The 22,664-nt window shown below is 57.2% G+C and overlaps 1 protein-coding gene across 7 annotated transcripts in view; it reads right to left on the bottom strand.

The window, feature by feature from the left end:
• FRMD8 (FERM domain containing 8) overlaps positions 1–22,664 on the bottom strand; it is a 37,776-nt gene that overhangs the window by 14,238 nt on the left and 874 nt on the right. For 2 of the 7 annotated variants that reach the window (XM_045485925.1, XM_045485924.1), the window contains exons 1-10: positions 18,312–18,479; positions 17,938–18,022; positions 16,339–16,506; positions 12,252–12,353; positions 11,842–11,900; positions 11,544–11,710; positions 9,338–9,562; positions 7,083–7,206; positions 5,997–6,140; positions 1,908–2,112 (exon numbers count right to left, since the gene is read on the bottom strand). In XM_045485925.1, coding sequence (XP_045341881.1) covers positions 1,908–2,112; positions 5,997–6,140; positions 7,083–7,206; positions 9,338–9,562; positions 11,544–11,710; positions 11,842–11,900; positions 12,252–12,353; positions 16,339–16,506; positions 17,938–18,022 — 1,279 coding nt within the window. In that variant the 5' untranslated portion in view covers positions 18,312–18,479. Of the gene's footprint in view, positions 1–1,907; positions 2,113–2,322; positions 2,521–5,996; positions 6,141–7,082; positions 7,207–9,337; positions 9,563–11,543; positions 11,711–11,841; positions 11,901–12,251; positions 12,354–16,338; positions 16,507–17,937; positions 18,023–18,311; positions 18,481–22,664 lie in introns of those variants that run through there. The other 5 variants (XM_045485921.1, XM_045485920.1, XM_045485927.1 and 2 more) reach the window with 4 other exon arrangements.

Raw genomic sequence — 22,664 nt, 5'->3', positions numbered from 1 at the left:
GAAATGAACAATAATCCAAGCACATAAAAATGGTCCAACTTCACCGATATTCAAATACCAACCCAAAAAGGTCTCTTTCGGTGTGACAGAGAGGGGGTGGAGGCCCGTGCGCGCTGTCTACTGGGAGGGGTGCAAGCGGGCACGCGGTCTGATACCGCAACGCCGTCTCTAGGAATTTGTCCCAAGGAATCGGTTTGGATTCTAAGCAAGGATTTAGCCATGGCTACATTGTTTGTAGTGGCTCACAACTGGAGATAACGGTCATGTCCCACACCAGGGAGCTGGGTGACAGTGCCTGCTGGCCATTCCAAGGAAGACTACAATGGGGGAAACAGTTCCGTTATTGAAAAATTATTTTGCTGTTTCTGATTATAAAAGATGACGTGCTTGGGGCACCCGGGTGGCTCATCAGTTAAGTGTCCCACTTCGGCTCAGGTCATGATCTCACCATTTGTGAGTTCGAGCCCCGCGTCGGGTTCTGTGCTGACAGCTCGGAGCCTGGAGCCTGCTTCGGATTCTGCCTCTCCCTCTCTCTTTGCCCCTCCCCCACTCGTTCTCTGTTTCTCTCAAAAAAAAATAAATACAAATTTAAAAAAAATGACGTGCTTCTCGTAAAAAATGTAGGGGTGCCTGGGTGGTTCAGTCAGTCAAGCGTCCGACTCTTGGTTTTGGCTCAGGTCACCATCTCACAGTTTGTGAGTTCAAGCCCCGCATTGGGCTCTGCACTGACAGTATAGAGCCTGCTTGGGATTCTCTCTCTCCCTTTCTCTCTGCCCCTCCTGTTGCTTGCTCTGTCTCTCAAAAATAAATAAACTTCAAAAAAGTTTTTAAAAAATGACGTGCCTGTCATAAGATATGTAAATACTGCAAAGACGCACAAAGAAAAAGCAAAAGTTACAACAATTCACCACCAGGGCTGGCACATCCCCCTCCTCCTGTACACGGATGCAGTCTTACGTGGGGCTGTCCTATTACCTGATTTTTATTACTTGGGTCTTATTTTGTGAACATCTTGCCATTTATTAAAAATTTTTTAATGTTTAATTTTTGAGAGAGAGAGAGAGAGAGAGAGGCAGAAGGTGAGCAGGGGAGGGGCAGAGAGAGAGCGAGGGAGACACAAACCGAAGCAGGCTCCAGGCTCTGAGCTGTCAGAGCCTGGGGCTCAAACCCACAAGTCGTAAGACCGTGACCCGAGCTGAAGTTGGATGCTCAACTGACGGAGCCACCCAGGCGCCCCGACATCTTGCCATTTAAACGTAGGTCTTTGTTATTGCATTTAAAATCTTATTTTGGAATAAAACCAGATTTATCGAGAAGTTGCAAAGATAATCATACAAAGAGTTCCCATTTGCCCTCATCTGGCTTCTCCTGAGGCTGGCATCCTCCGTCGCCGTCTCACATTTGCCAAAACTAAAACATAAACCCCAGTACGATATGATGAACTGAACTACATACTTCGGGACTTCCCCAGTTTCCTTATAAACGTCCTCTGTCTGCTCCAGGGCCCGGACTGGGACATCACCCTGCACTCAGCCCTCTTTTTTACCAGCTGCCCTGATTCTACTGGATGTGGCCCCCTTGTTTCTGTCCCCACACCGAACTAACTGACGTCGGTCATTTCTAGTTTGTCACATCTGGACACCGCTGCAGGGAACATCTGTGGACGCAACAGTGACAGGGCCAGAAAAGGACTCTCCCGCCAGGGCCCCAGAGGCCCCCATTCCCAATCACAGAGCTCACAAGATGCGACCCTCACCCAGCTTCACTCCTTCTCCCGTTGAGGTCCCTGGCAACTGGACCCTACCTCGCTGTCCCCGGGGCTCCCCGTGGCGCGCATATGTGCATGTGCACGCGCGTGTCATGTGTGTGCGTGTGCACGTCGTGTGTGTACGCGTGCGCATGCTCACCTTCCTCCACGTAGTCGATGGTGGAGAGATGCTGGAGGCGGCTGCACACCACGCTGCCCTGCCTCTGCAGCTGCGGGCGCTGAGCAGAAGATGGCAGGGAGCTGGCGGCCGCGGGCGGGCCGGACACAGTCTCCTGGGGGGCGGCGAGCTCTGAAGTCTGGTTCAGCTCAATGCAGTACTCGATGAGGCCGCTCATGAGCTCAGCCTGGGGAGGAGAAAGGGGCCACCCTGAGGCCTGGGCGGTGAGCCATGGCCCAGGACACGGCCTTCCCATACTCTGCAGGGCGAGACGGGTAAGATGGACGGGCCCCTGCCTTCTGCTGGGGGAGGCCGATGCGGAAACAAACGCCATTTACATAATAAAGGAAGGGGGGGTCAGGTGCTCTGTGGGCAGAGGGACAGGGGAGGCATCCGCCTGGGGTGACTTCGGAGGTCAGTCCTGGAGGATGAGTAGGGGTCCCTGTCTCAGGTCTGGGAGGTGGGCTGGGCGAGAAAGAGCATTCTAGGCAGGAAGGCCGAGTGCCATGGGTGGCAGCAGTCAGGCCAGATGGGAAAGAAACTCAGCTGCGCGGAGACGATAAGGAAGGCAGGAAGAGGGCTCAGGCTGGGCGTCCTGGGTGGAAGGAATGGAGGGAGTTGTCTGAGAGAAGAACCTGCAGGCCCATGAGGAAGGCGGTGGTGGTCAGGTCACAGGGCTGAGGCTGGTGAGTGGGAGGGCAGCCAGTGGGAACAGAGGATACGGGGCTGTAAGCACAACGGGGAAGCCCTCAAAGTTCCCTGGAACAAAACCTCAATCACAGCGTGATGCTTCTGAGGTCCAGGGAGCCTGCCATTAAAACGACCCCACATCTGAACAAATTAATATCCATTCAGGATAAAGCCTGGCAGACCAGTAACAGAAGGGACTATTAGCCTTCCTCGACCAGATGGGGGTGTCTGTGAAAAACCTGCAGCTAACACCATACATATTTCGAGCAAGACCAAACATACTCCCGCCCAAGGTCAGGAGCAAGTCAGGATGTCTGCTCACACCTACCCAACACTGTACTGGAAGTCCAGGAGTGGAATCAGTCAAGACAAACAGAGGCACACACACTGGAGGGTCAGAATACAACCGCCCCTATTACACATGACATGACTGTCTACAGAGAAAACCCCAAAGAATCTGCAACAAAACTATTAAAACCAGCGAGTGAATTTAACAAAGTTGCAGGATATATGAATGTGTAGATACCACAATCAATTGTATTTCTTTTTGTTTTTTTCTTTTAGAGAAAGAGTGAGCACAGGAAAGGGGCAGAGGGAGAGAGAGAGGATCTTAAGCAGGCTCTAAGCTCAGCAGAGCCTGATGCGGGGCTCGATTCCACAACCCTGGGATCATGACCTAAACTGAAATCAAGGATCAGACAGATGCTCAACCTAGGTACCAGGTGCCTCCAAATCAACTGTACTTCTACATACCACAATGAACCGAAGATTGATATTTAAAGAGGGGATGTTTGCCTCTCCCTTTTTCTTCTTCCTGTTGTGGAGCATGTAGATGTGATGGCTGGAGTTGAAGCAGCCATCCTGGACCATGAGGTAAATTTAAGGGAAGAGAATATGCGTGGTGGAGAAAGAAAGTTAAAGGACTCTGAGTTCACAATAACAGATCTGGACTGCCTACCTATAATGTTACGTGAGAGAAGAAGAAATTTTTTTATGTTCCAAAAAAACAAATAAATAAAAATAAATAAAAAAGTACCATCTAGGGTAGCACCAAGGAAAGAAAGAAAGAAAGAAAGAAAGAAAGAAAGAAAGAAAGAAAGAGAGAGAGAAAGAAAGAAAGAAAAAGAGAAAGAAAGAAAAAACAAGACAACCTTAAGGATAAATATAATAAAAGATGTACAATATCTCTATGCTGACAACTATAAAATATTAGTGAAAGAAATCAAAGCCAAATAAAGGGAGACGTAGAAATTATTGCCCTGGAAGATTTAGGATGTTAATTCTCTCCAAAATTAATCTACAGATTCAATGGAATCTTAATCTAAATCTCAGAAGACTTTTTTGGGGGGAGGAAGGGTAACAATCAACAAGCTTTTTCTGAAATTTATATGAAAATGCAAAGGAACTGGGATGGTCAAAAACAATTTTGGAAAAGAACAAAGTCCTAGAAATCATACTACCTGATTTCAAGTTTACTATTAAGTTTCAGTCATCAGTACGGTGGGATTATTAGTGAAAGACAAACACATAGATCAAGGGCACAGAATAGACAATCCAGAAATAGACCCACACACACTTGGCCAACTGAATTTCAACAGAGACACAGGGCAATTCAATGAAGACAGGGTAGCCTTTTGAACAGATAATGCTGGAACAAAAAGAAAAAAAAAGAGACAGAGAATGTTGATCTATACATCACACTTCACGTAAAAAATTAACTTGAGGGGCGCCTGGGTGGCGCAGTCGGTTAAGCGTCCGACTTCAGCCAGGTCACGATCTCGCGGTCCGTGAGTTCGAGCCCCGCGTCAGGCTCTGGGCTGATGGCTCAGAGCCTGGAGCCTGTTTCCGATTCTGTGTCTCCCTCTCTCTCTGACCCTCCCCCATTCATGCTCTGTCTCTCCCTGTCTCAAAAATAAATAAAACGTAAAAAAAAATTTTTAAACAAATCAATTAAAACATAATGCTTAAAGGGGCGCCTGGGTGGCGTAGTCGGTTGAGCGTCCGACTTCAGCCAGGTCACGATCTCGCGGTCCGTGGGTTCGAGCCCCGCGTCGGGCTCTGGGCTGATGGCTCAGAGCCTGGAGCCTGTTTCCGATTCTGTGTCTCCCTCTCTCTCTGCCCTTCCCCCATTCATGCTCTGTCTCTCTCTGTCCCAAAAATAAATAAACATTGAAAAAAAAATAAAAAAAATAAATTAACTTGAAATGGAGGGACAAGGAGTGGCAGGCACACATCTGCGTGACGGCTGTGGACGGCTTGGCAGTGTCTCCTCAAGTGAGCGTGTGCTGACCTGGGGGCCCAGCCATGCCACTCCCAGGGGGACGCCCACGTATGCGCACAAAGCACACGCACGACAGTGATCACGACAGCGTTGCTGGCAACAGCCCCAAACGGGAAATCCAAGTGTCCATCAGCAATGGAGTGGGAAAGTCAAGGCTGGTGAACGTGGACGATGGGACATTGGAGAGCCTCTCCAAAAGATCAAGCCACTGCCGCCTGCAGGAGGGACAGAGCTCACAAACACACCACTGAGCAGAAGAAACCAGACAGAAGAGAACAAACTGAGGGAGCCTGTGCCAGAAGGTTCAAAAACAGGCAGAAAGACTTGAGGGTGAAACAAGTCAGGATGGGGGGGCCCTTGCTGGGAGGAGGCTCGAGGGGTCTCCTGGGGTCCTGGTTCTTTTTCGCAATCTGAAAGGTGTTACGTGGGTTTATTTTCAGAAAACCCGTTGAGTCATACACTTAGGATTTGGTAACTTTTCTCTACAGATGATACAATAACACATTTACTTTGAAAAGGGGTCTAGCCTAGTGATGTAAAAATGACAGAATCATCAGCAGAAGTGGGGACAGTCGTGTATGCAAAGCCGTGAGAGGGAAGACTTTGTGATGCTATAGGCCAGGGGGTCAGAGGAGTCACTGCAGGGGACAGGAGTGTCCAAGAGCTCACGGTCAAGCTGAGCCGGGGACGGAGGACAGCCATCTGTGTACTGGGTGTGGCAAGGCAGAGGCCACTGGGCTCGCAGCAGGGAGGTGCAGGGATGAGGGCCGTGTGCACAGAGTGAAACAAAGGTGCCGAGGGGCCTTCGCCCTGCCACGCCCACTTCTCCTCTGAGAGCACCCAACTCCCAGGGGGCCTCGAGGACTGGAGCCAGTGCCGGCTGGTCACACAGCCACAAGCCCAGCACGGCATCTGCAAACCGGGCCTCTGACTCGCAAGAGTGGCTCTGGCTCAGCTGACGTCAGCTCCCCTGGTCCCCAGGCGCTCGGCAGCCCTCTCGCCTCCTTGTCAGCCAGCCCGGAGCCTCCAGTAGCCTGGGACCCCTTGAGCCCAGGCTACCCCACCCCGACCTCGCCCCCGGTGCAGGCAATGCCCACTACCTGCTTGGAGTAGATCTTGAGCAGCCTGTTGACCGGGGTGCCCTCGTTGTCCCCATCGAACTCTAGCCACAGGACAGACTCCTCCTCCTCGGGAGAGGTGTGGTCCCACGACAGCTCCTGGAAACGCAGGCCCAGCAGGACGTGCTGGCCAGCGGGAGACACAGAGCTTGGGTTCTCGGAGCCGAGTCCATTCCCCCACTCCAGCCTGCTCACGTGACACCAGGAGGGGACGCTTGGCCAGGCTATTTACCCCCAAGGCTGAGTCTATATTCCTGTACGAGTTTCTCGGAGGAGTCCCCACTTTCATCAAACCCTCAAAGGGGGTTGTGGTCTGGGGAGGCTGAGAGCCCCTGACCCATGGCACTACTCACCAGCCAGTCAAGCCCTTGACAGTTGGGGCAGTCACGTGGGGGAAGGGGTGGGGAGTAGGGGGCTTTTCCATGAGATCAGCTGGGTAGCGTCTCAGCAGGCCGAGCTGGGCTCTGGGCCCAGCATACTTGGGCACAAGTGCCCAGGAGGGGCTGGGGTCCCTCTCTGGGGGTAAGTCACCCAAAACTTTTCTGCTGGCTTAGGAGAGACTCTGGCCCAAGTGCAGAGAAACTGCCCCACAGGGCAGGATGCCGACACCACCATCTACGCAGGGAACCAACCGACAGCCTATGCCAAATACAGGGGAAGAAGCCCGACTCTGGCAGCCGGAGAGGGCTTCTAGTCATGAGGCTTTTCTGGAAAACCAATAGCTAGTCTCCAGCCATTGGTCCGGCAGAGTGGCCAGGCCAGGCCAGACACCCTCCACCCAGAGGCTTTAATCCCAGCCCCAGCCTCCCCTTTCCCTAGCTGCCCTCCTGCCTAGCGTGCTGACAGAAAAGCTGACCTAGAGCAGACCCCAAGGAAGCTCCCGGGATGACACTGGAAGCCCCAGGGACCGCCCGAGGGGGAGGGAAGCCACACAGGCCACCCAGTCTGCCTCCGGGCCAACCACCAGCCCGCGAGAAGCAGGAAGGCCCGCGTGAGCACCCCGTGCCCTCTCCAGTGAGGCTCCCTGCTCCCCCAACCCAGGTCCCACCCTGGAGAAGCTGGAGGTACCTTCTCCCTGCTGTCGATGACATGCACGCCCTCCAGACTGATGGCCACCACCACCGGCTTTCGCCCGCCCCGGTGCAAAAAGCCGTGGGCCGGCTTGTCAACCTCACCATGGAAGAAGGCACACCTGGGAAGGGGAACTGCCATTAGCCGGTCACCTCCCGCACCAGGAACAGACCGTCCGGGGTCACCCTCCTCAATGCTGTGGCCAGGCCCTGCCCTGGGCATATGAGAAGTTTAAGCCATTTTGGTGACCGACGGTTAAATGGAAACCTGCCCCTGGGGAGGGAGAAACAGAGAGGGGGTGGGAGGGAGGCTTCCTGGAGGTGGTGGCATCTGCACTGGCCATGCAGGACAGGAGGGCTTGAACAGGCAGGGGGAGGAGAGGAGCGTCACAGAGAAGGGCAGGCACCTCAGACGGAGAGAAGAGTGTGAACCTGGGGGTGGGACAGAGGAGGCTACATCCGGGGAACCGCCAGGAGGGGATGGGGCTGAGGCTGCTGGCAGCTGCCAGGCCGTATCAGGTTGGGAGAACTCCGCCGCCCACGGTCTGTCAAGCCAAGACCCTTCAGCAGCAGTGGGGTCAAGTTGTACCTGCTCGGGGCCATGAGGGGACAGGGGCCACTCAGGGAGGCTTCAGGGCTTGACACGGGGAAGGGAAAAAGGTATAGTGGCCTCGGCACACCACCTCACTGAGCCGCCACCCTCTCCCCCTGCCCTGCCACGTCCTTCACTCTCCTATGTCTGCCTGGCCTGCCGCCCCCTCGCACCAGGCGAAACCAGAGCCCTTGCTGAGTCCCACTCTCTGTGACAGCCTGCACCCTCGCTCCGGGACTGGCCTGGAGACAAGCACGTGCTCCTCTGGGTCCTGAGAGCAGCCTTGCTCCTGTCCCTGCTCCTGGAAGACTTCTACAGGTTCAGCGGATGGCTGGGACTCCTACCTCACTGAGGACACGGAAGCAACCAGAAGCAGCCACTTGGCTACCCTCATCTCAGTTTCTCACCCTCTGTCGGATCAGCCTGATCTGTACACACACAATCGCTCACCATAAAAATTAAAAGCCTCTGCCCCCGCATCCACCCATAAAGGCTGCATCTCTGGAATCCACTGCACAGCACCGACCCCTGAAGGAGCCAGCCACACCACTGTCTCCTGTCTCTTCTCACTCTCCTCCACCCGCTGCCACCCCCACGATGCTGAAACCAAGGTCAACCATCAGCCACCCAGGGCACGTTGAATTCGACCCGGAAGCGGTAGCGTGCGATGCTTGGTCACCTCCTCCTCCCTGACACTTCCCTCTGCCTGGCTCGTAGAGACCCACCCGCCCGCCTCGCCATCCCGGGGCCTCCTTGCGCCTGTCCACTCGCACCTCCTTGGCCATGTCTTCAGGCTCCAGGTTTCAAACCGCCCAGATGCTGATGCTCACCAATGACTACCTGACTCTAGACTCAGAAACCTAACTGCCCGCCCGGAATCGCCAGCTGGGTATCTAGCGAGCATCTCAAAATCAACACGTCCAAATCCAAACCCCCAAACCTTCCCCAACCCGCTCCGTGGCACGGTCCTATCTCGGCTGATGACACCATCGTTCATGTGCTCACGCCAGACACCTGGAGTTCTGCCTCCTCGCCTTCATCTGTCCCACTGTCCGTCTGTCTAACAAATCCTGTCGGCTGTACCCTCAAACACCCGGCATCTGACCACGTCTCACCTCCTGTGTTATTACCACCCGGCCTGAGCCATATCTCCCCTTCGGGGCACGGCCACACTGTCCTCGCCGGTCACCCAGCTGCCGCTCGTGCCACCTGAGGTCTCTACTTCTGCTGCTGTCTGACTTCCCACCGGAAAGGCGGCCTCACCAGGCAGGGCCCGCGTCTCTCTGCTCACCGAGGTATCGCCAGCGCCTCGATTGCTGGCACGCAGCAGGTACCCGAGAGCCACCGACCACTGTTGGTGGCGTGAGAGAACTGGCCACACGCAAGGTCCGCGGGCCCAACAGCCAGGTGACCGTGGCGGGTGGAAGGAGGTTTGCCGCCTGGCCTGGGACAGGTGCAAGGGGAGGACAGGGGTCCGGCTCGGTCCCCGTGGGGCCCGAGGTGCTGGCACCAAGACAAGCCTCACGTGAGGACAGAGCTCGGCGGGCGCAGAGGTGGGCACCCTGGCAGGCCGTGCAGACTGTTGGGCTGTCAGGGGAGGAGACAGCGGAGGCCCCGTGGCCGTGGCTGCCCAGGACGATGACAGCCAGGGGGTCGCTCACCCGTAAAAGGGCAGCTCGTGGCTCTTGAGGAGGTAGGCACGGTAGTGGGTGCTGAGGGAGGCCCCGCGCCCGCTGTCACCGCCGGCCGCTTCCTTCACCTTGCAGTAGGCGTTCAGCAGGCCCTGCTCCCCCGGCCCCGCTTTGGCCCCGCGGCCCCGGAGGGCAGCAAAGAGCCCGTGGCCCCGCTTGCAGAGGTGGGCAGGGAGGAAGGAGTCCAGCTTCTCCCTGCGGAGGAAGGAAGTGGGGGGCTCGGTGGGAGGCGGGGCTCCGGGGCGGGGGCCTGGCCAGAGGTGCCGAGGTCCTCAGGGTGCGTCGCGCTCACGGGCAGGGGCAGGCGAGGCCCCGGACGAGGACCGCCAGAGAGCCCACTGCCATGAGCCCCGCGGCAAGCCTGGCTGGTGACAGGCCTGGAGGACAGGCTGGGACACCAAAGGGGGAGCCGAGACCAGGCCCGCCGCACAGCCAGCCTGTGGCCGGAGGGTTTCAGCGCAGCGTCTGTGTCACTGAGTCACGAAGGTTTGGATTTCCGAGCTAGTGGGACTTTTACAACCAAAAACCAGGACAGCCAGTGACCTACATATAACTCTCCACGGATTTTCTGCCAAAGAGGGACATAAAAAAAACAAAACACGTCAACCCACAATCCGTCAACACAGGTCCAAGAAGAAAAGCTCGCAACCATAAAGAACCTCGGCGTAGCCGCACCGTTCCCGCGTCAGGCAGCGCTCTGACTGTGCGGGCTGCGTGCCAGCTGCTCCCAGCTGGGGGCAGCCGGAGGTGTGTCCTCGGGCAGCGAGGACCTTCTCAGAGGCCCAGCTTCCCCAGGGATAAAACGAGGACACCAACCAGCAGGTGCCTGGCACCTAAAAAGTACCGCTGAGGTTGCCATTTTCACCACAGAAGGGAGGGGTCTCTCCTGGGGCTTCTGGATGACCAAACACCCCCGCCAGCGGGAAGGCTGAGGTGAGAAAGGAGCTCGCGCCAGCCTGGTGGCCAACAGCGGGGCAGTGTGAGAAGGGGTGTCCAGGGGGCCGTCGCCCTTCTCGGGGCTGCTGTGGGCACTTTCGTTGCTCGTGCTCCTGTATCCCATCTTCCAGCGACAACTCTCGCCTGTCATCTGGAAATCCCGCCTTCCCCACACCCGTCCGTGGGGCCTGGGCAGGCTCAGGGCGGGCCCATCAGCGCTCTGGCCACCGTGTCTCCTTTGGTCGGACCTGAGGCTCAGCCAAGGGAAGGGGACGTCAGAGTGAGTCTGAGGACTCTTGTGGGTCAGGGAAGAGGCCTCTCCCAATACACAACTGGCCTGCCTGAGTGTGAGTTGGCCCAGAGGACACGGGGCCGGGCCAGGAGAACGAGGACAGGCGTCTGGGGATCTAACCGGAGCCTCTGCACCTCTGGATCCATCCAGAGCTGACAAAGTCCCTCAAGTACAAACACTTTGGGTTGCGTAAAGGAGCAGACACTCCCGAGGGGCGGGATCCCTACGGCCACCAGCCCCAGCCAGCTCCGTGGGGAGCCCTCCGGCTCGACTGAGCCAGGTGGTCGCTGTGGGGCCCCAGCTCTTAGTCACCTGGCACAGGGCCCTGATTCTGCACATCCTCTCCCCCAACACGCCGCCCACTACAGTGCTGGGGTGGGAGGAGTCTGGGGTCTAGGAGCAGGCTGTGCCGAAAGTTCATCTCCACTGGAATTACCTCTAAACCTCAGGACCATTGTCCGTGGAGGGCAGAGTCCGGCCTGGTGGGCTTCTGGGGCACACTCACTGTCACGGCAGAGAGCACTGCTTCTTGGGAGGGAGTGGGAAGCCCAGAGCCCGCAGGCTGGAGTGCCCGGGGAACGGGACCTCGTCCCTGGAGTGCGGAACTAAGCTGGACGGTCATTGGTGATGGGGGTCAGTCCCCGGAAGAACCAGCTCACCCCCCTCCTGACCTCAGATAGAGGCTCCACCCTCATGCACACCTGGGGGCTCCTCTCACAGGTGTCACTTCACCCAAAGCTCCCACTTCTCAGGCCCTTCAGCCCAGAGCAGATGAGGAAAAGGAGGCTCAGAGAGGTGGGGTGAGTTGCTCAAGGTCACACAGCGTCAGGGCCAGCCCCAGGGGGCCTACGCCTCCCGACTCCAGATCTTGTCAGGTCACCTGCAAGCAGGGCTCCAGGACAACCCTCCCCACCCCGTGCCCCCGCCTCAGGTCCCACTGGCCCTCACCTCACGGCACAGGCAGTGGGCTGGCCAGGCTGGTAGGGCCCGAGCTGCACGCGGCACACCAGGGCGCCCAGGGCCTCGCAGTCCTCCACGTCACATGGGTACCGTGCGGCCAGCACGTTGCCTTTGGCCTCCTCATAGAGCAGCCGCAGGACCTCCTCGTCGTGGATCTGTGGGCCGGTGTGGGACGGAGGGGCTGCTCAGCCGGGGTGGCACACCAGTGTCCAGGGGTCTGCGGACAAGGGGAGGCCGGACACAGGGCCCCAGGGACGGGGGCACCGCCTGGCGCTCACCGCCTCACCTGGAGCTCCCGCCGCTTTGGGAAAAACACGTTCCTTCGGAACTGCAGGGAAGGCTCATCTGGGGAGAGAGGCTGGGGTCACCGCCCGGCTCCCCGGCTCGGCCCGGCCCTCTCGCCTGACAGGCCTAGTGCCCCCCTCACCCACCAGGACTGACAAAGCCGGAGGGCTGTCCAGAGACTGGGAGGCTGGCTTGTCTCGATGCGCATGCTGACCCCCGGGGCCACCCCCCTCCTGGGTTCCCCTCAAGGTCCTGCAAAAGCTGGTAAGTGAGGCCCAAAGGCCCAAGGGGCTGCCCTCCCTGGCCCCTGGCACAGTCTGCCCCCCACCCCTCCACACCAAGGATCTTCCCCTGGAAGGAGTGGCTGAAGGTGCCTGGGAGAGATGCGGGCCAGCGGGCGGCGGCACTGACCCATGGCCACATCGTCATCGGGGGCGTCGGTAAAACGCAGCAGCAGTTCCGGCCACTGGCGGCCCAGCTTGTAGGGCTGGTGCTTGGGCTTCAGCTGCACCTCTGCGGGACGAGAGGGGAAGCGGCCGTGAGTGTGGCCTCTGACCAGTACGACTGCCACCCGCGAACGAAGGCGACGACGATGGCCGTCGTGGCCGGTATTCACTGAGCAGGTACAAGCACCCCGAACCATTTCGAGTGGTTTACGTGCATCTGCTCTGTGAGAACGCTATGCTCGTTTCACTCAGGCAGAGAAATGAGGCACAGAGAGGTTAAGTCACTTGTCCAAAGTCACACAACAGGTGAGAGAGGGTCAGGCTCTAGGCAGCACCAGCCTCTGACTGTTCCCTCCAGCACGAGAGGCGGCGGCCGACAGAAAGCGCCAGAGATGGTGGTACAGAAGAACCCAGCACTGCCATTAGGAAGCAGAGCCCAAAGCTGATAACTGGGACCCACAGACCCAAGAGGCTGCGCTCTCTTGCCCCTGGCAGAGCCTGGGCTTCCTCCTCTCCAGGCCTCACCTCCAGCATCCTCCCCAGGAACTCTGGCTGACCTTTATTCCATGCCATCCAGCTTGCCCACCTCATTTCCTCCTCACTCCTTCTCCCGCTCTGCTCCTGCCATACCGGCCTTCTTCAATAGCTTGAATCTCCCCAGCATGTCGGTGCCTCAGGGCCTTTGTACGCGCTGTTCCTCCAGCCTCAGGCATCCCCCCACACCGCCCCCCACATGACTGGCTGGCTTGGGTCTCAGTTCAAGCGTGTCCTTCCCCAGACCCTTCACTGAGGCAGCTCCCCTCATCAACTTCCTCCATGCCAACTACACCCTCATGTGGCTGCCTTTACGGCGTTTACCACTATCTGATGTCACCTCCCTGCCTATGCTCCACTAGCTGCTGAGTCCTCGGGTCACCCGGGCAAGAGTGGCTCTATCCCATTCACTGCTTTACTGCTGGCCCACCGCAGGCCCTCACATGGGTGGACAGAATGGCCAAGTGCATCTCTCGTGGCCCCTTGACTCTGGGCAGCCAGCTGGCCCCAGGGCTCGACACCCCGGGCCAGGAATAAGAAAGCACTTTCACCTTACGCATCAGTGACCACAGCCTTTGAGAAGTCAGAGGCCACTTCCAAGCCATCAGATGAATGAGGATGGCTGCTGGAGGTAGGGGAGTGGGGAAGTGGCAATATCCATGCCATCAACTAGCTACTCCTGCCTTCTGACCCCTGACCCTGCTTCTGACCCCTATCTCCTCCGTCATCCCCCACCAGGGAGCTGGGCACCTTATCCTGTCAGCATGAAGCCAAGGGTCTTTATCTTTGTTCTTTGGGCTTCCATCTGATCCCCGATCTTTTTTTTTTTTTTTTTTTAGGGGGGGGAGAGAGAGGGCGCAAGTAAGCAAGGGGCAGAGAGGGGAGAGAGAGAGAAGCTGGGTTCACCCAAAGCGCGGCTTGTATTCTCCCGAAGTGGGGCTCGAACTCACCCGGAGTGGGACTTAAACTCACGAACTGTGAGATCACGACCTGAGCCAAAGTCAGTTGCTTAACCAACTGAGCCACCCAGGCGCCCCCATCTGGTCCCTGATCTTAACACAAAACAGTAGCCAAATCCCCCCAAACTGGTCTCCCTCCTGCTTGCAGCGTCTCCCATCCACCCTTGCATTCAGCTTCCTCACACCCCTTTCTCCTCCAATGTTTCTCAGATATTCAGATTTCCCAGTGGTTCCTTGTCCCTCATTTCCAATCTAGATCCTTGCCCACACCCATCTGCCGCCGCCTCTGCCACACCCAGTGGCAGCGCCCTCTCCCCTCCAAGAAAGGCTCCGTCTTCAACCCTACCCACCCGGCCACTCAGCTTCCACATGCTTTGCACCGGGATGCTCAGAGGATGCCAGAGCCAGAGGGTACGGAGACCATCCACTGAACAGGTGGGAAACTGAAGTCCAAAGAAAGACTGCCTGCCCAAGGCCACCAAGAGTTAGTGGCAACCAGGACCACAGCTCCTGCACCACACTTCAGACTGCGAGTTCCCCCAGGGCAGGGACACCTTTAGTCCTGCTTCCCACTGTGTCCCCGGCATTTAGATCACTGGCCGCCACAGGGGTGCTGGGAGGCGGCTCTGGACCTACCTGTGAGGTGACCAAGGTAACGGACTAGCTGGGACCTCTGGACACACTGAGAGGGAGACTGGACCGGGGCCAATGGTGCCCTTCCTTCTGTCTACAGCCCAGCCCTGATCTCGAGCTCCAGCAGCTCAGGGGACTCCCGTGATCAGAGCAGGACTACACTGACCCTGCGGTCCCACACACTTTCAGACAGGACCTTCCTGTCTGGAGGCTTTCGCTCGAATGAGACTGATGGTCCCTGGAGCCTGTTCCATGCAGAGTGACAAGGGCATTGAGAAGGACAAACATTCCCCAAACATTCAGCTTGAGGGGTGGCTCCAGCCCACAGCACCCCTCCCCCCTTACAGCCCTGGGGCATTTGTCATAGCTTAACCCACTCTGGGGTTGGGGGGCAGCCAAGGGTTCCGAGGGGCCTGAGTCAAAGAAGAAATGGCCTTTCAGCCTTCCCGAACCCAGCCAGGGAACCAAGTGGGCACTGACTTCACGCTGGGGCCTCTAGCCACCCTCCTCCTGGACAGGGTGGTGCCCCAGGGTGACCCGGGGCGGCCACACAGGCAGCCCATTCATGTTCTTGCGAGGGGGGGGGGGGACAGGAATGTGAAGAGGAGGGAGTGGGGGCGGAGGAAGTAGGAGGAGCTGCCCAGCTGCAGGGACAGACAGAGCCTGAGGCGGGGCAGGGGCCAGCCGAAACCCTTGAAACAGACACCACCAGCTTCCCAAAGATACAAACCAAGGGGCTCACAGTTTCGACCCACACCCGGAGGGTGGAAAAGGGGTAGGCTGAGCTGGATGGGGAATGGGTGGAGGAGACCTGCCAGCAGGAAGAGGGTGGGCGAGAGTAGCAGCTGGACAGGAAGCTCCAACGGGGCAGGGTGGGGGGTTGGACACAGGACATGGACAGGATGGAGATACACAGGATGGGCACTCCGTCTCCCACTGGTCACTAGAGATTCTCCCTCTGGGGCAGAGGCACAAATCCCACTGGCCTGACAAAGAGGTAACCACTAGGGGCCCTGGGGGACACATCACCCCCTTCTTGCCCCTGTTCCTCTACAAGACAGGAGAATATTTAAGCTCAGCAGACATGCCTGGCCCTGGCACCTGTTGGGGCACCCTCTCCTTTGGCCTTCTTCCTGTGCGAGCCAGCAGGCCAGGGACCCTATTCAGAGGCCTCAGGGCCACCCCCACCCCCCACCCCGCCCCCAGGCCTGAGGATGTGGAGAGCTACCGCCTCCCCGCCTTGGGATCTCAGCCTGAAAGGACAGGACACAGGTGGTCATGGACCAGAAACCAAGCAGGGCTGGACGCCCCATGCAGAAAAGTCAAGTTCCCACTCGTCCTGTTCACCCCACCCTCGGGGATGGCTGCTCCTTGGCCCACCTTCCTCCCTGCCCCCAACGAGGAGGTTGCAGTTCAGAGGCTGGCTGAGGAGGCCCTGTCCAGGCTTCCATTCTGATCTGGGTCCTACCAGTCACTGAACCCACCACTCCAAACCTCACCTTCTTCATCTGTAAGACAGGGCTGGGCCATTAGGGTGAGGAGAGATTCTGCTCAAGAAATGCCAGCTCAGGAGTGCTCGCTTCGGCAGCACATATACTAAAGAAATGCCAGCTCAGGTTGTGGCATGGACCACATGCTCAGTGAATGCAGATCCCTTCCATCCCTGTCCCCCAGTCCTGATCCTCTTCGTGCCCCAGGTCCAGCACCAGTGAGGCTGAGGGGCAGGCTTGACCCCTCTCTGCCACCAGCAGAGAGACAGTGGGGGCAGAGGATCCGGGTGTCCTAAAAGCGGTGGACAGCTCCAGGGCATACAGAAGTCCCGCTTTCTCCTGACGTCTGTGGCCAGAGGTTCCGGAAGCTGTCCCCTCCCTACTGGTCATTGCCCTTCCAACCCTCCGGCCTGGGCTTCTGACTGCCAAGCCTTACCCAGCAGAGGGGAGACAAGCCAGAGTGCAAAGACATCCAGGGCGATGTCTGGGAGCTGTAGGACCTCACGGACAGCCCGGTGCAGCTCGTGGGCATTAAGTGAGGGCAGGTTCTCCACGGCCAGGGGCACCACTGTGTCATCCGCCAGATACACCAGCACGTCAGCTGCTGCAACAACAGAAACTGGGCAGGGTCAGCTGGGCCTGCTACGTAGGCAGAGGCCTGCTGACCAGGAACCCTCTACCCCCCTCCACCGGGGCAAGAGCCCCCCTCCCCTGCTGCCCCAATCCCTTAGAATGCCTCCATACTCTAGAGGCAGAGCCCCAGCATCTTCAAAAGACCCTGTGACGAGTGCTGTTAAGGCTTATCGGAGACCCTCAAACCACCCAGAAACACAGCAACTCTGGCCCAGCCCTAACTCCCCACCCTAGCTCCCTAGGCTTCTTCCTTGATGGAGAACATTCCACAGGTGAGAACTGAGGCAGAGACAGGCCAAACCCGTCCTGAGATTATAGGAGTTAGTGTATCAGGCTGCGAGGCAGGAGAGTTGGCAACTGGCTATTATCCTCAGGCAAGTAGCTGTCTCTCTCTGGCCCCAGCTAAGATAGAACAGGGGATTCCTAAGGCCACGCCAGGGTAAAGCAAGTTCCAGGGTTCAGCTTCCATAGGATTCTCCAAGCCTCAGGACTCAATACCATGGCGTTTCAGGACAGTCTAACTAGGCCAGGAGAAATATAACCTACAAAGTTGAGTGTTCACCTGTGTCAGCTTTGTAGGATTCTTATTTGGAGTCTGGTGCCGAAGGGAGATGCTCAGAAGAGCAGCCAGATTCAAATCCCCATCCCTGGAACTGCAGGTTCCTGAAGTGAAGGACCACTGAGCTCGGAGGCCCAAATACCTGGGTTCCAGTCCAGCCGGGGTCCTGGCTGGTGGGCTGATTCCAGCAAGTGTGAATGTGACTTGCTTCATTAAAGCAGGGCTAATCCCCCTCTCTCAAAGACAAGCTGTGAATCCAATGGGGTAAAGCCCATGAAAGGCAGAGGTATAGTTTATCATCAACACACATGAACGTGCGTTTTGGATCTCCAGTCTGTCCTGCCTGTAACAGCGACTTTCTTGACAGACCATAAAATAATCTCCAGGAGGCTGTGATTCAGACTCACTTTTCAGGTAGGGAAAACAGAGTCAACGCAGGCTCCAGTACCCACCGACTTAACCTCTCTAGGGCCCAATTTCCTTCCTTATAAAATGAAGATAATGATGCCTGCTTTCACCCTGCTGTTTGTGAGAAAGAAATCAAAGAAAGTCAAGGTGGCACTTTCATTCATGAGGTTTCATTTCAATTCCACAGCTTTGTAAGATATGCTCGTTTTACAAGTGAAGAAAGGGAAGTTCAAGAACAGTACCCAACTTGGCCAACAGCCTAGTGACGGAGCCCACGTCCTCTGTCTTCTGTCACTTTTCACACGGCCACAGACCTTATTTGTTAATGACTATATAAGATTCTCTTTAATGAAAGAGATGACAAGCCGGGGCCACTTCCCCAGGGCTGAGACACAAACTGGGTATGGAGATTAGGTGAGGGGGACAGGGACCCACCTCGGGCTCCCACGGAGGACACGCTGCTTCGATGGGACCGCTCAGCGGGGCCCGGTTGCCCAGCATTGCCTTCTGTCCCGTCCATCTACACAAGGAAACAGAAAGAACGGCCGCTGGGGGGAGGGAGTGTCCAGGGATGAGGGGATTGGGGAGCCCCTCAAACTCTCACTGAGGAAGGCTGGAGTCCCGGGCTGATCTGCGAAAGTGAACAGCGTTGGCTGGGGGCACTGGTGTGCAGACCAGCGGGTCTTCAGCCAACTCAAGCTCGAGGCTGGTGGTCAGGTGCGGGGTCGACTCGCCGGGATGCCCCGGGCAGGGCACGGCCCCTTCCCATCCGCGGTGAGGACCCGCGCAGGGCGTCGCCGCGCTCTCACCTCGCAGGGAGTCAGTGCCCGCCGCTTCAGCCCAGGGTCCTGGTCTAACTCCGACCCCTCCAGTCCGACTCCAGCTCTGAAACCGGGTAAGACTCTGGCACCCGCTCGGGATCCGGCTACCGGGGCGAGGACGCGGAAGCTGGGGCGGAGGAAGCGCGACGCGCACGGCCCCGCCTCCCAACCCGCAGGAACCAATGGGAGCCCGGGGCTGCGGCGCACGCGCCTTGCCTGGGGCCGGCGCGCTCTCGCCTCTCACGGGCCCGCGGAAACCTGGGCCTCGCGTGTTTGGTTACGACCCTGGTCCCCAGGCGGCCGCGCCGCGAAACATCCCCGCCTCCAACACGGTGACCGAGGGCAGCGCCCCCGCCCCCCCCTCCACGGGCCTGCCCGCTGGCCTGTAACAAGGTGTGGCGAAGGTTCAAGGAAATCAGTAATGATGACCGAGCTATGGGCAATCACTTGCGCGTGGTTTGGGGCCGGTGCCCTCACTTGTAAAAATGGAGATGCGTCCTGGGACGTGTCAGGGACCCGCACTGTTCTGGTGTTGCGTAAAGGTGACTCAGGCAGCAGCCTGTACTGCAGCAGCTCCCCCTGGGCCATGAGGGGTTAGGGGCTCTTTGCTGTGGTCAGAAGACTGGGCCCTTGTACGGACTCGGCCTGGACAAGCCCCTTCTCCCCCGGGCCCCAGTTTCCGATGTGTAAAATGAAGAGATTGAACTCAGTGGCCTCCTAGGGCTCTCAGGTTATATGCTAGAAACCCAGGCCAGACACACTTGATTTTCCAAGGTGCAGTCACATGAGCCCTCTCTATCTTAGACACACAGCCTGGAGACCTCGAGCCGTTCCCACGCCAGAAAGAGGCATTGGGCCCCTGAAGAGACAGGTGTGAAACCATTATCCCAGGGTCACGTCACCAACATGTCCTGGCAATGCCAGCATGTGTATGCCTGAGGTGTAGCTCTCAGGGAGAAAAACAGGTCCATGGGGCACCTTCCTAAGCCAGAGGAACCAGAAATTGTTCTAACCACAATGGGCTGGGTGATCAGGGATGGTGGGGGTGCAAGGGGAGGCGTGGGCTCACCATGCTCTGATTCCTCCCCGCCCCCTGCATTGGGAGGCTGCCCCATCTCCTAACCCAGCACAATTTCCTCAGTATTTGAAACCTCTCTTTACCTGCCCTCCAGGAGCCGCACTGCTGCGCAATTGAGCCCGTTACAACATGTCTTCCTCGCGTGAACTGAGGACTCAAGGGAGCTCAGGTGTGAGCTGGAGAGAAGAGTGCAGTCAGAATGGGCATCTGCCTCCCGGTTCTAAGCTCTGGGACCCTCAGACCAGGACACGATGGTGTGGTGGCCTCGCTAAACCAGTGGGAGCAAAGTGGGACACAGTTCAGTGTGCTTGAGTGCGTACTGGGTGTGGGGTCTGGGCTAGGGCAGGGGATGGGGGCCAGGGTGAGACACTGCCCTGCCCTCAGGAAGCTTCTGTTCTGGTTGAATTAGGGAGTGGAGGTAGAGAGGGGGAAGAGAGAAGCCCAGAAGAAATGCAGGTTTAAAACTACATAAGATGACGGAATTGCCTTAAGAGCTATAAGGTGCTACAAGCAGGAAGAGAAGGGTCTTCAATTCCTGAGCCCTGCTGGGTGCCAGGCCCTCCCCTGTCTCCTCATGTCACCCTCATGGCCCATGTGAGTACAAGTAAGAGTAAGCAGCTGCTGTTTGTGGAGCGTATACAATGTGCCAGTTTCTTTTCTTATAATTTTTTTCAATGTTTATTTATTTGAGACAGAGAGACAGAGACAGAGTGTGAGCAGGGGAGGGGCAGAGAGAGAGGGAGATACAGAACCCAAAGCGGGCTCCAGGCTCTGAGCTGACAGCACAGGGGCTCCAACTCATGAACCATGAGATCATGACCTAAGCAGAAGTCGGACGCTTAACCCACTGAGCCACTCAGGCACCTCTCTTTCCAAAGTCCTTTAATCCTTATACCACACTAGGAGGTGGATAGTACATCTCCATTTGTTGATGAAAAAATAGGATCAGAACGTTTAAATCACAAAGCTGATGTCTGGCAGTATGTGGTGGTAAGGAGGCCGGAACCCACGTCCCGTGAGGAGGGGCACCAGAAGAGATTCCTGAAGGCATTCCCAGTAGTGGGAACTGTGGGAGCAAGGTTAGGACACCGGGGAAGCCCTGGGCAATCAGAGCACAGCAGGTGAGGCTGGGAAGATGGGGTGGCACCTGGGAGGGGGTGTGAACACCAGGGCGAGGGGTGTGTGGTGGGTTTGGCAGGCAGTGAGGATGTTTTGGAGGTTGTGAGCTAGAGAAGGACGAGGTCAGAGCTCTGCTCTGCCAGGCAAAAGGCTAGCCTGGCAAGGCTCCAGGGAGTAGTAGTGGGTCTCCCTTGAACTGGGGTGGTGGGCTGGGATGAGAGAAGAGAGCAGGGCCCATTCTGTTGTGAGGACAGCAGCCCTCAGGCCTTTAGAGCCAAGAGGTCTTAGACTCAGCAATCAACTGGGCTGGTTTCCTACCTCTGCAAGCAGTGAAGGACCCTAAGGCCCACAGAAGGGATTGCCCACCATCCCTTGGGAGAGGGTAAGCAGCAGAATGAGGACTGTAGTCCAGCCCTTGGTGAGAAGCCAGCACTCAGGAAGGTCACTGGGGCAGCCCAGGGACCCCCAGGAGATCAGACGTGAACCCCGCTTCGTAGAACCTGTCTGCCCGCAAGAAAGTAGTGGGGGGTGGATGCTGCTTTGGCCACAGTGGGAAAGTGGAAGGGTGAGCGGGACTGATTCTTGGGCATCTGCTGGGGAAGTAAGAGTTGCCACGAGATCTGGAGGGGCAGGTAGGAGTATTGTTGGGACTTTACATCCTTTGGGGCCATTTGGAGATGGGGCTAGAGAACTGGAGACCCAGGGGTGGCTGCAAGGCTGGCCACTAATGCTGCTCCCTCGCTTGTCTGCTCATTCACACTTGCAACAAAAATTGATTGAGTGCCTACTCTGTGCTACGCGCTGTTCTAAGCCTTCGGGATAACATCAGTAAACAAAACAGCCCGAGATCCCAGCCCAGACAACAAGTTAATTACACAGTGCATCAGACAGTGATGAGTGCGATGAAAGAAAGGAAAGGTAGATCCAGGAAAGGGGCACCAGGAATGCCAGGCAAATGACGTTGGAGTCCAGGCTAGACCAGGCCAACAGGGAGAAAGGACAGCCGATGCCCAAGGCCTGGAGCCAGGAACCCTTCTGAAGAAGAGAAGGAGGCCAGAGTGGCTGGGACGGAGGTCAAAAGAACATGGGGCTGTACTGTGAAGGCTTCTAGAGCCTAGGAAGGACTTTGGTTTTGACTCTGAGCAGGATGGGACCCGTGCAGGGTGTGGAGCAGAGGACAGACATGGCCTGACTTAAATTTCACCTGCATAGCTCTGGCTGCGAGGTGGAGAACAGACTGGAAGGGGGCAGGGGTGGAGGCAGGGAGGCCAGGCAGGGATCCAAGCGGAGGTGATGGTGGCTTCGGGCCTGGGTAGTAGCAGTGGAGGAGGTGTGGAGGGGTGGGGTGTGGGATGTGTTTTGAAGGCAATACCAACCCAACACAGTTTCCTTATGGGGTGTTATTGAGGTATGAGGGAAAGGGAGGGGTCAAGGAGGACCCCAAAGGTTGGGACCCACATTTGGTGCCTTCACAGATTTCTGTGGGCCATGGCACCTGAGCACTGGATCTCTGTGCCCTCGAAAGAAGATCCCGCCCCCGCCCCACTACCCAGCATACCTAAGAATAGAATCTGACAGAATATTCTGTGGCTGTCGATGGAAACAACACGTTACATCAGAACCCCTGTGCGCTCTGTTAATGTCGGAGGCTCATCGTGTTCAGCAAGCTCAGCGCTTTCTGCCTGCACCCATGGGTCTGCCCTGATGCCCTGCCTCTGCCCCCAAGGCTGCGGGACTGCCGCTGTGCTCCCGTGCCCCACTGCAAGGGAATCATTCAAGTGTAATGGAGAAAGTCAGAAACATAGCCCTGGATGAGATCGTGATCCTGAACGTGAACACCACCGCCCCAGAAACCCCCTCTAGTGACCTCTGGAGACTCCCAAAGGACGTGGGCGAAAAGCGCCTCGGGAAGCACCCGCCTTGCCACAGATCACTTGGCTGGTGGGGGCAGAGCTGAGACCGGATGACACCGCAGCCCATGCTGCCTCTGCTCATGTACATCGGCCCCCCCCAAGGCAGAGAGAGAGGGCGGAAGCAGAAAAGATAAAAGTACCAGACAGCACAATAAATTTCATATATTGAAAAAAAAAAAAAAAAAAGTACCAGACAGGTGTGAGAAACACAAGGCATGAACGGTCATCTAA

The sequence above is a fragment of the Leopardus geoffroyi genome, chromosome D1, assembly GCF_018350155.1.
Source record: "Leopardus geoffroyi isolate Oge1 chromosome D1, O.geoffroyi_Oge1_pat1.0, whole genome shotgun sequence".
Classification (NCBI taxonomy): domain Eukaryota; kingdom Metazoa; phylum Chordata; class Mammalia; order Carnivora; family Felidae; genus Leopardus; species Leopardus geoffroyi.
Note: the sequence above shows the minus strand (reverse complement) of the source record. Positions and strands in the feature narration are given on the sequence as shown.